This window comes from Nematolebias whitei, chromosome 7 (genome assembly GCF_014905685.2).
Source record: "Nematolebias whitei isolate Nwh7 chromosome 7, NemWhi1, whole genome shotgun sequence".
Taxonomy (NCBI): Eukaryota; Metazoa; Chordata; class Actinopteri; order Cyprinodontiformes; family Rivulidae; genus Nematolebias; species Nematolebias whitei.
The window spans coordinates 50,503,768-50,516,743 of NC_056504.1; the positions used below are offsets into that span (position 1 = coordinate 50,503,768).

A 12,976-nucleotide genomic window follows, 5' to 3' on the forward strand; every position below is an offset into this window, starting at 1 on the left:
TGAACTCCTCCACTTGGGGCAGGACCTCCTCCCCGACCCGGGGAGGGCACTCTACCCTTTTCCGGCTCAAGACCATGGCCTCGGATTTGGAGGAACTGATTTTTCTTAGTTCTTTATCTTTTATTTGGAGGAGGTAAAGCCAATTTTGAAACTTATTTAAAGTCTCTTAGCTGTGGCGGCCATCTTGAGTCAAATGTACATCCAAGAACTTCTGAGGGTTTCATTAAAACTTGTCCTCTGGCTCATGGGATTTTTTGCTAACAGACACTGGTGAGACAAACGGGAGAAACAACAACATGTGTTTATTGTTGGTCGAACCTCAGATCCAGGCGGAACAATGCGGGTTCTGTTCTGGCTCTGGAACATGGGATCAGCTCTTTACACTCACTAGGGTCCTTGAGGGGTCATGGGAGTTTACCCATCCAGTTTACGTGTGTTTTGTGGACTTGGAGAAGGCTTTTGATTGTGTTCCTCGGGGTACACTGTGGGGGTGCTCCGTGAGCATGGGATTGGGGGCCCGTTGTTACGGGCTGTCCGGTCTCGGTACAAGCGGTGCGAGAGTTTGGTTTGTATTGCCGACAGTAAGTCGGACCCTTCTGGGTGGGAGTTGGACCTCCAGGACTGCCCGTTGTCACAGATTCTGTTCATAACTTTTATGCACATAATTTCTCGGTGCAGCCAGGAGGAGGAGGGAGTCCAGTTCGGTGGCCTCAGGATTCATCTCTGCTCTTTGCAGATGATGTGGTCCTGTTGCATCATCGTGATCTTCAGCTCTCACTGCAGCGGTTCACAGCCGAGTGTGAAGCGGCTGGGATGAGAACCAGCACCTCCAGATTTGAGGCCATGGTCCTCAGTCAGAAAAGGGTGGATTGATCTTCAGGTCGAGGGTGAGGTTCTGCCTCAAGTGGAGGAGTTCAAGTATCTCGGGGTCTCGCTTCACATTTTTGTCCAGAATTGAACCGTCTGAGTCCGGAGTGGTTTCTGTGCGTCGGCCAGCTCACATTTGTTCGCAAAACAAAATCCCCTCGTTGATGAAGAAGTCTGGACGTCTTTTCACTATTATCATCTTTAAAAGCAGCACACTGTTTTTTACCAGCAGATATTTTTATGTTTTTGCATCTTCTACGACGTGTTCTTTGTTTGAGCACTAATTTGAAGGCAGAGATGATGAGCGTCCTACACTTAAATCCTCGTAATTCCCAATTAGACGTGTCGGGAAGAACGAATGTTATTATCTCCTTGTTGGACCTAATTAGGAATTAGTGAGCGTGTGTTTGCACGTGTGTGGGCGGGTGCATCAGTGTTCTTTTAACGCAGGAAATCAGAATTACGTCAGGGATGTAACCAAAGAAGGTTACTGTTTGCAGAAGACGACAAACTTCTGTAAAATCAAGAGTTTCCTCTTCAGGTTATTTAAAACGGAATCATCCGGACCTCATCAAGTCCTGAATAAAACCTCGGATAAACAACGCATCATCCTCCGTTGTGTAGTTTGTTCTTCAGAGGAAAAGATTCAAGTCTAAACTTTGTCAAATGACGATGCAGCTACTTTCCGAAACATTCAAGTTTCTTCTCTGAAGCTCAACAGAAAATAATGATCTGACGGAGCCAGACTCTCATGGGCTTTCATGTAAAACTTGAGGGTTAAACTTCTTCCTCTTTATAATTTTTGGAGTTTAATTAATACATTTTGCTTTGGTTTTATTGTTTTAGTTGTTTTAATCTGGCAAACTTGCTTAATATTTACAGAATTTACAGAATGAGAGGCACGTAGCTAATGACAAGCAGGTTGGAGGATTGAAGAGCATTTATTATTGCTGATTTATTTTACAGATCAGTTAAAATTAACTTACCATGCTCTGTTCAACAAAATACGCTACACAGTGTTGCTTCCTGCTTCGGCTGTGCTGAAAGTGAAACTTAAAGTGAACGGTCATGAATTACACCTTTTGAAAGAAAGGACACGGTTTGTTCCCAGTGTTTATATCGGTGCATAATGAGACCTTCATCACTGATACCGATATGTCCCCAAACTCCTAAATCGGCCTAACACTCGACCCTATCGATGTATCGGTTCGGGCTCTGATCTTTAATAGTTTTTGCAAATTTCATAAATGTTATTGGACGTACTGCTTAGGAGCTCTTTCTTGATTGAGAGTCATGGCTTCATGTCTGTATTTTTAAATAATTTTTTCTGAAGCTGGAAAAAGAACAACAGTTAAGAGTAATAAATGTGCTTCAGTTTTTGTGTTTTCTCTCACCAACAAATCTCCTCACCTTGTGTGTGTTTCCCTGCAGCAGTCCCTCCTGTCGCCCCGGGACAGGTGAACAACGCCCAGGCTGCCCAAAGCCACGGAAAGAGGCAAGGCCAGGCCAACAGCAAGACGCCGGTCCCCACAGCACCAAAACAGAGGGGCCGAAAGCCCAAGTAAGACCACAAGTCTGAGGCTCACTCACGTCACTCACATGTGGTACATGTGGTGGAACCACATTGTGTACAGGGTCTCAGTTACGTCCAACAAATGTATAAAATGTAAAGAAAAACCGTAATAAGAGCTAAGATACGAACTAAGAAATATACTAAGCACGAGTTGTACAAAAACAATACGCCAAACAGCAGCAGCACGAACATGAGTCTGTGTGAGCAGGTGAGCACGAATGAACACAGCAGCATGAAACAGATCAGCAGCATGAGATCAGCAGCATGAGATCAGCAGCACATATCAACAATCAAGTGCCATTACAGTGATTTTTTTTTTTCCACAGTGATGATCCTGGTTAGGGATTCACGAGTCTGACAGCTTCAGGGTAGAAGCTGTTCCTCAGTGGTTCTACACTTAATGCTCCATTGCTTACATGTCGACAATCTCCAGATCTCTCCTGGACTCGCTGTAGTTTCTGTGCCAGGTCACTAGCTGGGATTTTTGTATTTCGTCAACGGTTGCATCCAGAATGGTGACTACACAAACAAAAGAAACGTGTCTCCGCTCGTCGTGGAGACGGCCTGAAGCTCTAATCTGAGTTTTGGAACAACTTCCCCCCGGGGCCTGGATTTAAAACGTCTTGGCGTCAGAAAATCCAATCACTGATGTCGTGTAGACGAACGGCCAAAACACGACAGAAATGTTCCAGTAAAATAAAACTACCACAGTGTTGTGTAAAGCGGGCCGGTGTTTGTTGTTGCTCAAAGAGGTGAACCTGAGAAACTGTTTCAGTTTATCTGCAGCGCTGAATCTTCACCAGCTGCAGCTCTGAAGCTGCAGATGGCGTCATTTCCCTGTTTGAGGAAGAGTAGAGTCTTTTAAAGGCTGATGACTGGACCACGGTGTTACTCAAACCAGGACACAGCTGACTTTCTAACTCTGATCCCAGGTCAGATTATCTTCATCAGTCAGAGGATTCAAACACTGACGTGTCTAAGTTTAAATCTGGGTCTAGGTGTTAGTTTCACTGAGTGAACTTTATTTTGATGATAAATAAAACGATCAAGTGCAAGTTTTTCTTGATCCGGTCTTGGTTGTTCCTCATCAGTTGTTCCACTTCCTGCAGAGATTCTGGCGCCATGCCGGTGGAGAAGAAGAAGAAAGGGAAGAGGAGAAACCAGGAGGTCCAGGAGGGAGGGGAGAGTGACGACACCACCTCCATGTCAGCTCTCAACATGGGAGGGGAGGACAGCCAGGACGCTCTGGATAACTCTGTGAGTCGACAGGAAAGGCTGCGTTCAACGGCCTGAAACATCGAATCACAACGAGATAAACGCAACAGAAACACAAAAGAAATGTAGAAATGTATCCATTTCCTGTTGGCCTTCCTGAGCATCATGTTCGTCTTCTGTGTGCGTCCACGGTTTATTTTAATGACCGGTTGAATCCACCAACCGAACACTATTCTTTTATATTTATATATTAATATAAGGCATGCACATTTTAAATATATTTATTAAAATGTTCATTCAAGTTCACTTACACTCCAAACCTTTTATACAAAGTGATGTTTTTTTTTCTCGATTATTCTTATTGAACGTGAGTTTATAGAAGTAAAACCAGGGTATTAAAACAGAACCATCTAAAGTAAAGCTCACCGGAATACGTTTCATATTAAATGTAAATAAAATATGAACATCTACATTAATTTCAGAACTGTGCCGCTCAAGGTGGCTGCATGTTGGAGTAGCTCTCACATTCATTCTGAGATTTTACTTTTGAAAACTTTAATTACGCTGTTTTTGGATGCTCACTTCCTCTGGTATCAGATGCTGTGATGCTGGCAGGATTTTTACTGAAACTTTTTTTACTGTTGGACATTTGTTACGATGCGTAACCATAACAACAGGGTGGCTTTCTACAACTGGGAGCAGCTGATTAACATTTCAAAAGCTCAAATCTCAACTACAGCCCCAAATCCCAAATGAGTTGAAAAGGAGGTGCCGTGGATGCATTCCCGTCTACCTGGAGCCAGTGCTTGAGTGCCTGACTGCAGAGATCTTGGAGGTAGTGGGAAACGCAGCTTGTGACAGTGGGAGGACCAAGATCATCCCCCAGCACCTGCAGTTAAGTCTGCGGCAACAAGGGGCTTGGCAGGCTGCTGGCCATCGCTCAGGGAGAAGTTCTGCCCGACATTCAGGCAGTCCTGCTGCCCAAGAGGACCGAGAGGTCTGCTGGGTCTGGGTGGACGGATGGACATCTGTAGCCAGTTTCTTTGGATCCGCTGTGGGACGGACTGCTACAAGAGGTCCTTCCTGCCCAAAGCCTGTTATTCCGTAATGACAGTGAACGCAGCATCTGAGCTGTTGTTTCTGACCGAGTCAAAAAAATTATTGAGATGCAGTTTTATGTTCTGTGCATTTGATCAGAAATAAAGTAATTCTCTGATGAAATAGTAATTTATAAAAAAAAAAAAAAACTTCATTTAATCTTTGATATTTAACCTGGAGTCAAATTGGGACATTTGCAGGTTCTTCCAGAAGGATCCAGAAGTTTCATAATCCTTGTGATTGAGTTGGCGCTCCATATATGGGCATGATTTCCTGTCCTAATTGTGTTAAAGGCCACTAAAGCTAAAAAAAAGAGATTTATTAGCCTTAACCCCGTCTCATCTTTACTCCCAGCTGAATTTTCTCTGCGTCTGTGTTTCCAGAAGCGGCGTTCAGGGCGGCAGGTCAAACGCAGGAAGTACAACGAGGACTTGGACTTCAAGGTGGTGGACGACGACGGAGAGACCATCGCCGTTCTCGGAGCCGGACGCATCTCGGCGCTCAACGCCACGGCTCTGGCTTGGCAGGCTGAAGTAAGCGTTCTCAGACTTGGAGTTTATTTGTCGCCCGCCTCGGTCGTACCTCAGACAGTTTTACAGATAATGAGCTGAGTTTTGGTTGTGGTGGTGACCGAGAGTCATTCTCAACACATCCTCAGAGTGCTGACATACTGTCGGAGATTCATGTTTAAAACTGGCATGAAGGGCGGCGGGTGATATGCATTTTGCTTCTTTGTTGGATTTCTAAAGCCATATTGTTATTTGTCCATGTAAACTCAGCTCGTCTGTTTCTCTGCTGCTTGTCAGGAACCACCGGAGGACGAGGCCAACATCATCGAGAAGATCCTGGCTGTCAGAAAATTGAAGAAAGAGGTAAAGAACACATGAAGTATGCGTTGTACCTCGTTCCTCTCCTTCAGCGAGCATCCGCCGTATGAGAAACATTACGTTCACTTTTAGTCTGCACCACGCATGAAGTGTGGGACGTCTATAAACGCCCCGCAGAGCAACCTGGGTCAAAAACAACAAGCCAGAACAGTGAGCCACAGAAGGGGCTGTCGCATCCGAACGGTTAAACCCGACACGTTGCTACGCCCCTGGTGGAGTGTGCACCCACTCCTTGAAGCCGGGATCTCTGCTGTTGTACGCTATAACAGTATCACCCAAAATCCAGCAGGATGGCTCAACAGAGCTATCTAGAGACCTCATTGGGCCAAAGGTTTGATTCCAGTGTGACCTCGGAGCCGTCCGATAAAAACTGGATGCAGGAGGGATCCCCAGACGGAGCGTGGAGGTCTCCAACCTGCTGTGCAGTTGTAGCAAGAAGTAGAACGTTCTATGAAAGAAACGTCATGTTGAGTCCACCTTGGGACTGTTTTCTGAAAACGTAGTTTGGGAGTGTCGTCCTCAGATGTCTCCGTTGGTGCCGTCTCTCTGCACAGCAGGACACATGGAGGTCTGCGGTGATTCTGACCTGTATCAGAGCGCTCCTCGGTGGCTCCTGAGCTCAGAGCAGTGGTTGCTCAACCTCTGTAGATGTTTTTCTGACTGAGCAGTGGAAGAGCTACGGAGCTTAGATGAAAGGTTCGGAGCCGCTCACCGTGGTCGTGAGACGGGGCCAAATACAGTCCGTTTTTTTCAGCGCCTTCCAGATCCAAATACTGCCCGTAGCTGGACCCTGTGATGTGTGTAGACAGAGGTTTGTTCCTGGAGGAGAATGAGGTTCTCCAGGAACAGTTCCAAGATGAAGTCTGGGAGGACTGAAGACTGTTTGAACCGTGGCTGGCTCTGCTGGTAATAAGACCAGGAGAACTGCGATGGTTTTCATGCAGGTGGAGGAGAGGGACACTCCATATCCGGTTCTTCAGCTGCACGCCGGTACAGAAAGCAAATATGTGTGTCCTCCTGGTCCATTGGTGCGGCGGGCAGCAGCACCCTGAGCCGTCATGCTGTTGTCCTCCGACAGACCATGAACGTCAAGGTCGATGTCCAGCACGTCCTCGTCTCCTCCTCTCCCTGATGGAAGTCCAGTTGAAGCTGAGACTGAGCAGCATCCTCCTCTTGTTCAGCCAACCCCTCCATCATCTCCTTGTGGTCTGCCCAGCTGGAAGCGGACACTCACACTGGAAAACTGTCCTGATGGGACTCTGATGAAACCGTGTTCCCAGACTCGGAGTAGTGGGTCTTGCCGTGAGACGGCGTCCTCCCAGGACCGACAGAAGCTCACGGTCCTCGGGCTCTCCCACCGCTCTCTGGCCGTGAACGCACACCGATGGACAAGCCTCGCGCTGCTTCTTCATGTGAAGCGAGAAGCCGTCCCCTGAGGACAGAGACGTGGTGTCCCGTACTCCATGCGTTGTCCTGTCAGCGTAAAGCGTCCTGTGCAGGTTCTTCACTTCTCTTTCTGCGTCCTTTTAGACGTCACCAGAGGACCAGTCGGAGGAAGCCGAGGAGTTTTACGTCAAATATAGAAACTTGTGAGTATTTTGAGTATTTTCTTCAACAGTCATTTAACTTTAGTGATTTTGCTCTGAGTTTTTTTTTTTTAATTATTATTCATTCAATTATTCCTAAAAACGTTTTGTTTTGTCTTTTTAATTTTTATCACTTTTGTTCAACTCCTGCTGCTTTAAATGTTATTTAATTACCTTAAAGACAGAAGTTCAGACCACTGATTAAAAAAACCATCTGGAGTTCAGCTCAGAATAAACTCGAGCACCTAAACTGTCCATAACTTATTTTTAGATGGACTGTACTTGTACAGCTCCTTTCTGTCTGATCAAGACACTCAGCTCTTCACAACAATCTGAGCCTCATTAACCCCTTCATACAGCGCTCTACTGTTTCTGTACACAGAATAATCAGAGCTTTCAATCACATTCAAACACCGATGGGACACACATCAGAGGCAGTGAGGGGTTCAGTGTCTTGCCCAAGGACACTTCGGCATGTGACTGCATGTGGAATTGAACCCCCATCTCTCTTATTGGAGGACGACTGCTCTAACCACTGAGCCACAGCCGCCCCTATAAAAATCACTTATAATCTGTATGAAGACTTTTTAAATTTTTATTTCAAGTTTCTGTTTTAGTAGTTCCTCTGGCAATAATTGAATAGAACCAGACAAAATTTATTTTTTCATTTTGAAATAAATTTATATATATATATATATATATATATATATATATATATATATATATATATATATAATCTTTGTATGCACTTAAAGATCAAGGTATTCTGATTTTTTTTTTTAAACAAGCAGGTAAAATAGTTGGTAAAACCTCATCTATAGATGATGAAATATAATAAGTTGGTGGTTTAATGACTTCTGAACTGTCCCTTTGTAGATTCTGCTTATGGATCACATGATGCAGCGACTGTAACCATAGCAACAACATCTGATTTGCTGCTTTTCAACCCACTAATGATGAGAGAAGTCTTTGTTTCCTGTTAAGTTTTTTGTAGGACATCCTGGTTTTGTTACCTGGTCGGTCGGTTTGATTCAGTCCTTTCATGATGGAGAAAAATAAAAAATAAGCGTTCAGGCATTGAGGTGAACATCCAGGACGTCTCCTGTTTTGAACTACCTGCTGGATCACATTTGGTCATTTAATTTCTGTTTTGTGTGAACAATTTATTTATTTATTTTTTAAGATGGAATCCTTTTGAATTTAAGACTGTGGACAGATTTCCTGTGTTTTAAAAAATAAAATGTTTTTTTTTGTTTGTTTGTTTTCCAGTCAGAATGAATCCAAACCATTTTAGGACCGCACGCCTGGAGCAAAATGATCAAATTTAATCAGATCAAAACTTTAATCTCTGGTAAAATCAAATGTTTGGTTGATTTTTTTGTTTTGTTTCCATCTTTGTGTCGTGTTTAGTTCTTACCTGCACTGTAAGTGGGCCACTTTGGAAGAACTGGAGAAGGATCCCAGAATCCACCAGAAGATTAAACGCTTCAGGACCAAACAGGCTCAGATGAAGCATCTATTCACTGAGGTAAACGAGCCAAGCCGGGTCCGAGTTCTGGTGTGGAAACCCCACAGTTTGTGGTCTGTGGTCCGGTCTACACGAGTCTCTGGTGAAGACTCAGCTGAGAGCGTGGATTTTCTGCTGCAGCCAGTCACAGCAGAGTTCTCACTCAGACAGTTCATAATCAAGAATAAGTTTTAATTTTAGTCTGTTTCTTTCAGCCCGATGAGGATTTATTTAACCCAGATTACGTAGAGGTGGACCGGGTTCTGGAAGTGGCCGTTACCACGGACACAGAGACCGGAGAGGTCTGTAACTCGCTTCCAGTTTGAGATGAGTTTTTACTGAAGGCCGCCTCAGCCCGACGACACCAACACACACACTCTGTGCTGTCTGCGTGTTGCTGCAGGAGGTGACCCACTACCTCGTTAAGTGGTGCAGTCTTTCGTACGAAGAGGCAACGTGGGAGCTGCAGGAGGACGTGGACCCGGAGAAGATCAGAGAGTTCGAGGAGATCCAGAAACCGCCAGCAGACCTGAGACACTCGGTGAGGAGAAACGGTCGAGATACACGAGGATGATGCTTTTATCTTAAAATAGACCTAAAAAACTTTATTTTTCCTGCTGAAGTCGACCAAATATGTGATCTTAAAGTTTCTACTTTATTTTTTTAGTTTAAAACCTTTAAAGGCACTTAATGTAAACCGTAAAATCAAGCATAAATATTATCCTGAGTTGTATCCAATGGTTCACTTTTACAACAAAATTTAATTTCCCTTTGGGATTAATAAAGTATTTTTGAATTTGAATTTTTGAATTAAAAAAAAAAATTTATTTGTGTGATTTTTGTTTTTATGACAGGAGCGTCCGCCTCCTGAAAAATGGCAGAAGTTGGAACGTTCTAGAGATTACAGGAACGGGAACCAGCTTAGAGAATACCAGTTAGAGGGGATGAACTGGTTGTTGTTCAACTGGTACAACAGGTGAGCACACACACAAAATATACACAGACACTCAAAATACACACAGACACCCTTAAAATACACACAGACACACTCAAAATACACACCCACTTAAAATACACACACACTTAAAACACACACACACACACACACACTAAAAGTACACAGACACTATAAAAGTATGCAGACACTCTCTAAAAGTACGCAGACACTCTCTAAAAGCACACAGACACTCTCTAAAAGTACGCAGATGTTCTCTAAAAGCACACAGACGCTCTCTAAAAGTACCAGACACTCTCTAAAAGCACACAAACGTTCTCTAAAAGTACGCAGGTGTTCTCTAAAAGTACGCAGGTGTTCTCTAAAAGCACACAGACGCTCTCTAAAAGCACGCAGACGCACTCTAGAAGTATGCCGGCGCTCTCTAAAAGCACGCAGACACTCTCTAAAAGTACGCAGACGCTCTAAAAGCACACCGACATGCTGTAAAAGCAAGCAGACGCTCTCTAAAATCACACAGACGCTTTCTAAAAGCACACAAACGCTCTCTAAAAGCACGCAGATGCTTTCTAAAAGCACACAAACGCTCTCTAAAAGCATGCAGACGCACTCTAGAAGTACGCTGGTGCTCTCTAAAAGCACAGATGCACTCTAGAAGTACACCAACGCTCTAAAAGCACGCAGATGTTCTAAAAGTATGCAGACGCTCTCACATACGCTCTCTAAAATCACGCAGACGCTCTTTAAAATCATGCAGGCGCTCTAAAATCACGCAGATGCTCTTTAAAATCACCCAGACGCTCTCTAAAATCACCCAGACGCTCTCTAAAAGCACGCAGACGCTTTATAAAAGCACAGAGACGCTCTCTAAAAGCACCATAAAGCAGGCAAAACTGCATTCTAGTTTGTGCACATTATTGCTTTGCCAAGCTAACCTAGTGCAGAAGTCACCTTTTTACATACTGTATACTGAGTAAGAAATTGGTGGCACTGGTATGGACTGTCATGTTTAATATTACATAATAAATAGCTGAAAATATCTGTTTGCAAAATATGTCATGCACAGTTTTCTGTCATAACTCAGCCATTTGTTAACATGTTGAAGTGAAATGCCACGTGAATAGTGTCTCAAATCTTCCCTTTCTTTCTAAAATCCTGGTGAAAATAGTTTTTATTCAACTAAATGAGTTTTTGAATAAGATTGTAGTTTTTTTAATCTTTCAGTCTCGTTTTAAACAATTACACGGCTCTGAAACGGCTTTAATTAGGGTTTGTAATGACATTCTGTTAACAATTGGTTCTGGTCAGTTTGCGATACTTGTACTCCTGGACCTTACCGCTGCTTTTGACACTGTTGACCACAGTATCCTTATATCATGGTTAGAACACTGGGTTGGGATTACAGGTGCAGCATTAGAATGGTTTCGTTCTTACCTAAGTGGCAGGACTTTCTGTGTTAAGGTTGGAAATGGTGTATCTGCATCATCAGTGCCTCTTTCCTGTGGGGTCCCACAGGGCCCAATTCTCGGACCCTTTCTGTTTTCACTGTATCTGCTCCCTTTGGGGTCTATCCTGAGGAAACATGGTCTTTCATTTCACTGTTATGCTGATGATTGTCAGATGTATCTGCCCTTAAAACCTAACAGTTCCTGCTCCATTCACCCTCTGTTAAAATGTCTTGATGACATCAAGACATGGATGGCTATGAACTTCTTGTTTTAATGATCAGAAGACTGAAGTCATTGTGTTTAGCCCTAGCTCTACTGCTGTCTCTGATCCTGTAAACCTTGACTCTCTTGAGCCTTATCTTGTCTCTGAGCAAGACACCTAATCCCTAATTGCTCCCTGGGCGCTTACATAGCTGCCCACTGCTCCACTTGGGTACATCCCAGGTGCGATGGGTTAAATGCAGAGAACCAATTTCACCATTGTATGGAAACACAATGATGACAACATATAGCACTTTACTTTAAGCAGTCTGTTACAAATCTTGGGATGGTTTTAGATTCTGATTTTAAGTTTAACAAATTAACTCTGTTCTACAGAAAAGCTTCTTCCAGTTTAGGCAGATATCTAAGCTTAAGTCCACGTTGACCAGATCTGACCTTGAAAAACTAGTCCATGCCTTCATTACATCCTGGCTGGACTACAGTAACGCACCTTTTGTTGGGGTCAGTCAGGTCTCCCTGTCACGTCTCCAGCTCGTCCAAAATGCTGCAGCTTGGCTCTTAACAGGAACTGGAAGGTTTGATCATATTTCACCAGTTTTGTCCTCCCTTCACTGGCTCCCTGTACGTGTCAGAATAGATTTAAAAATTCTCCTGTTGACCTTTAAGTGCATAAATGACCTTGCGCCCTCATACTTCTCTGATCTACTTCAAGCATATGTTCCTTCTCGGGGCTGAGTTCATCTGATCAGCTGCTTTTGGTCGGAGCTCAGAGGAGATCGGGCTTTTTCAGTTGTGGGCCCTAAACTCTGGAAAAATCTGCCCCCCAACGTTAGACAGGACACTTCCTGTTTTTATATCTCTTCTAAAAACACAACTGTGATCACTGACATGTAACACGGTGTGATTTGATTTCATTGTTTCTCATTGTTTTTGTATTTTTGTTTTTATTTTTAATGAGTTTTGATCTTACTGTTGAGCACTTTGGTAACAGCTGCTGTTTTAAATGTGCTTTATAAATAAATATGGCTTGACATGAAATTTGGTTTAGCGTAGCCAAGAGCAATCTGATCTGACGTCCACACCAAGTTGATCGCAATTGATCTTCTCCTGTTTGTAGAAAAAACTGCATCCTGGCCGACGAAATGGGACTGGGAAAGACCATCCAGTCCATCACCTTCCTGTACGAGATCTTCACCATGGGGATCCGTGGCCCCTTCCTCATCATCGCACCGCTGTCCACCATCACCAACTGGGAGAGGGAGTTTCGCACGTGGACGCACATAAATGTCATCGTGTACCACGGCTCGCAGATCAGCCGGCAGATGATCCTGCAGTACGAGATGTTTTACAGGGACGCGCAGGTAACTGAATCGTGTTCGACTTCCAGCTGCAGCTCTTCGTTGTCCTGTGAATGAGCCAGGAGCCGTTGAAGTTGCTGAGAAACAGCAGCCATGTTGGTGAGGGAGTCCTGTTTAACCCGCGCACGCCAGTCTGGACATCAAAACAACAAAAAAGGTTGAATCATGTCATCTGGACTTCGTTTTTTTGTTAAAAAGAAACGTTTCGCCCCTCATCCAAGAGGCTTCGTCGGTCTGAGGCCTAGCCATCTGGTATTACC

General features: G+C 44.1%; 1 protein-coding gene across 1 annotated transcript in view; it reads left to right on the forward strand.

The window, feature by feature from the left end:
- Positions 1 to 12,976, forward strand: part of chd6 (chromodomain helicase DNA binding protein 6) — a 66,551-nt gene that overhangs the window by 27,171 nt on the left and 26,404 nt on the right. The window contains exons 4-13 of the mRNA XM_037679034.1: positions 2,299 to 2,428; positions 3,550 to 3,697; positions 5,137 to 5,286; positions 5,560 to 5,625; positions 7,171 to 7,229; positions 8,637 to 8,754; positions 8,949 to 9,035; positions 9,137 to 9,274; positions 9,588 to 9,709; positions 12,476 to 12,719. Coding sequence (XP_037534962.1) covers positions 2,299 to 2,428; positions 3,550 to 3,697; positions 5,137 to 5,286; positions 5,560 to 5,625; positions 7,171 to 7,229; positions 8,637 to 8,754; positions 8,949 to 9,035; positions 9,137 to 9,274; positions 9,588 to 9,709; positions 12,476 to 12,719 — 1,262 coding nt within the window. The remainder of the gene's footprint in view (positions 1 to 2,298; positions 2,429 to 3,549; positions 3,698 to 5,136; positions 5,287 to 5,559; positions 5,626 to 7,170; positions 7,230 to 8,636; positions 8,755 to 8,948; positions 9,036 to 9,136; positions 9,275 to 9,587; positions 9,710 to 12,475; positions 12,720 to 12,976) is intronic.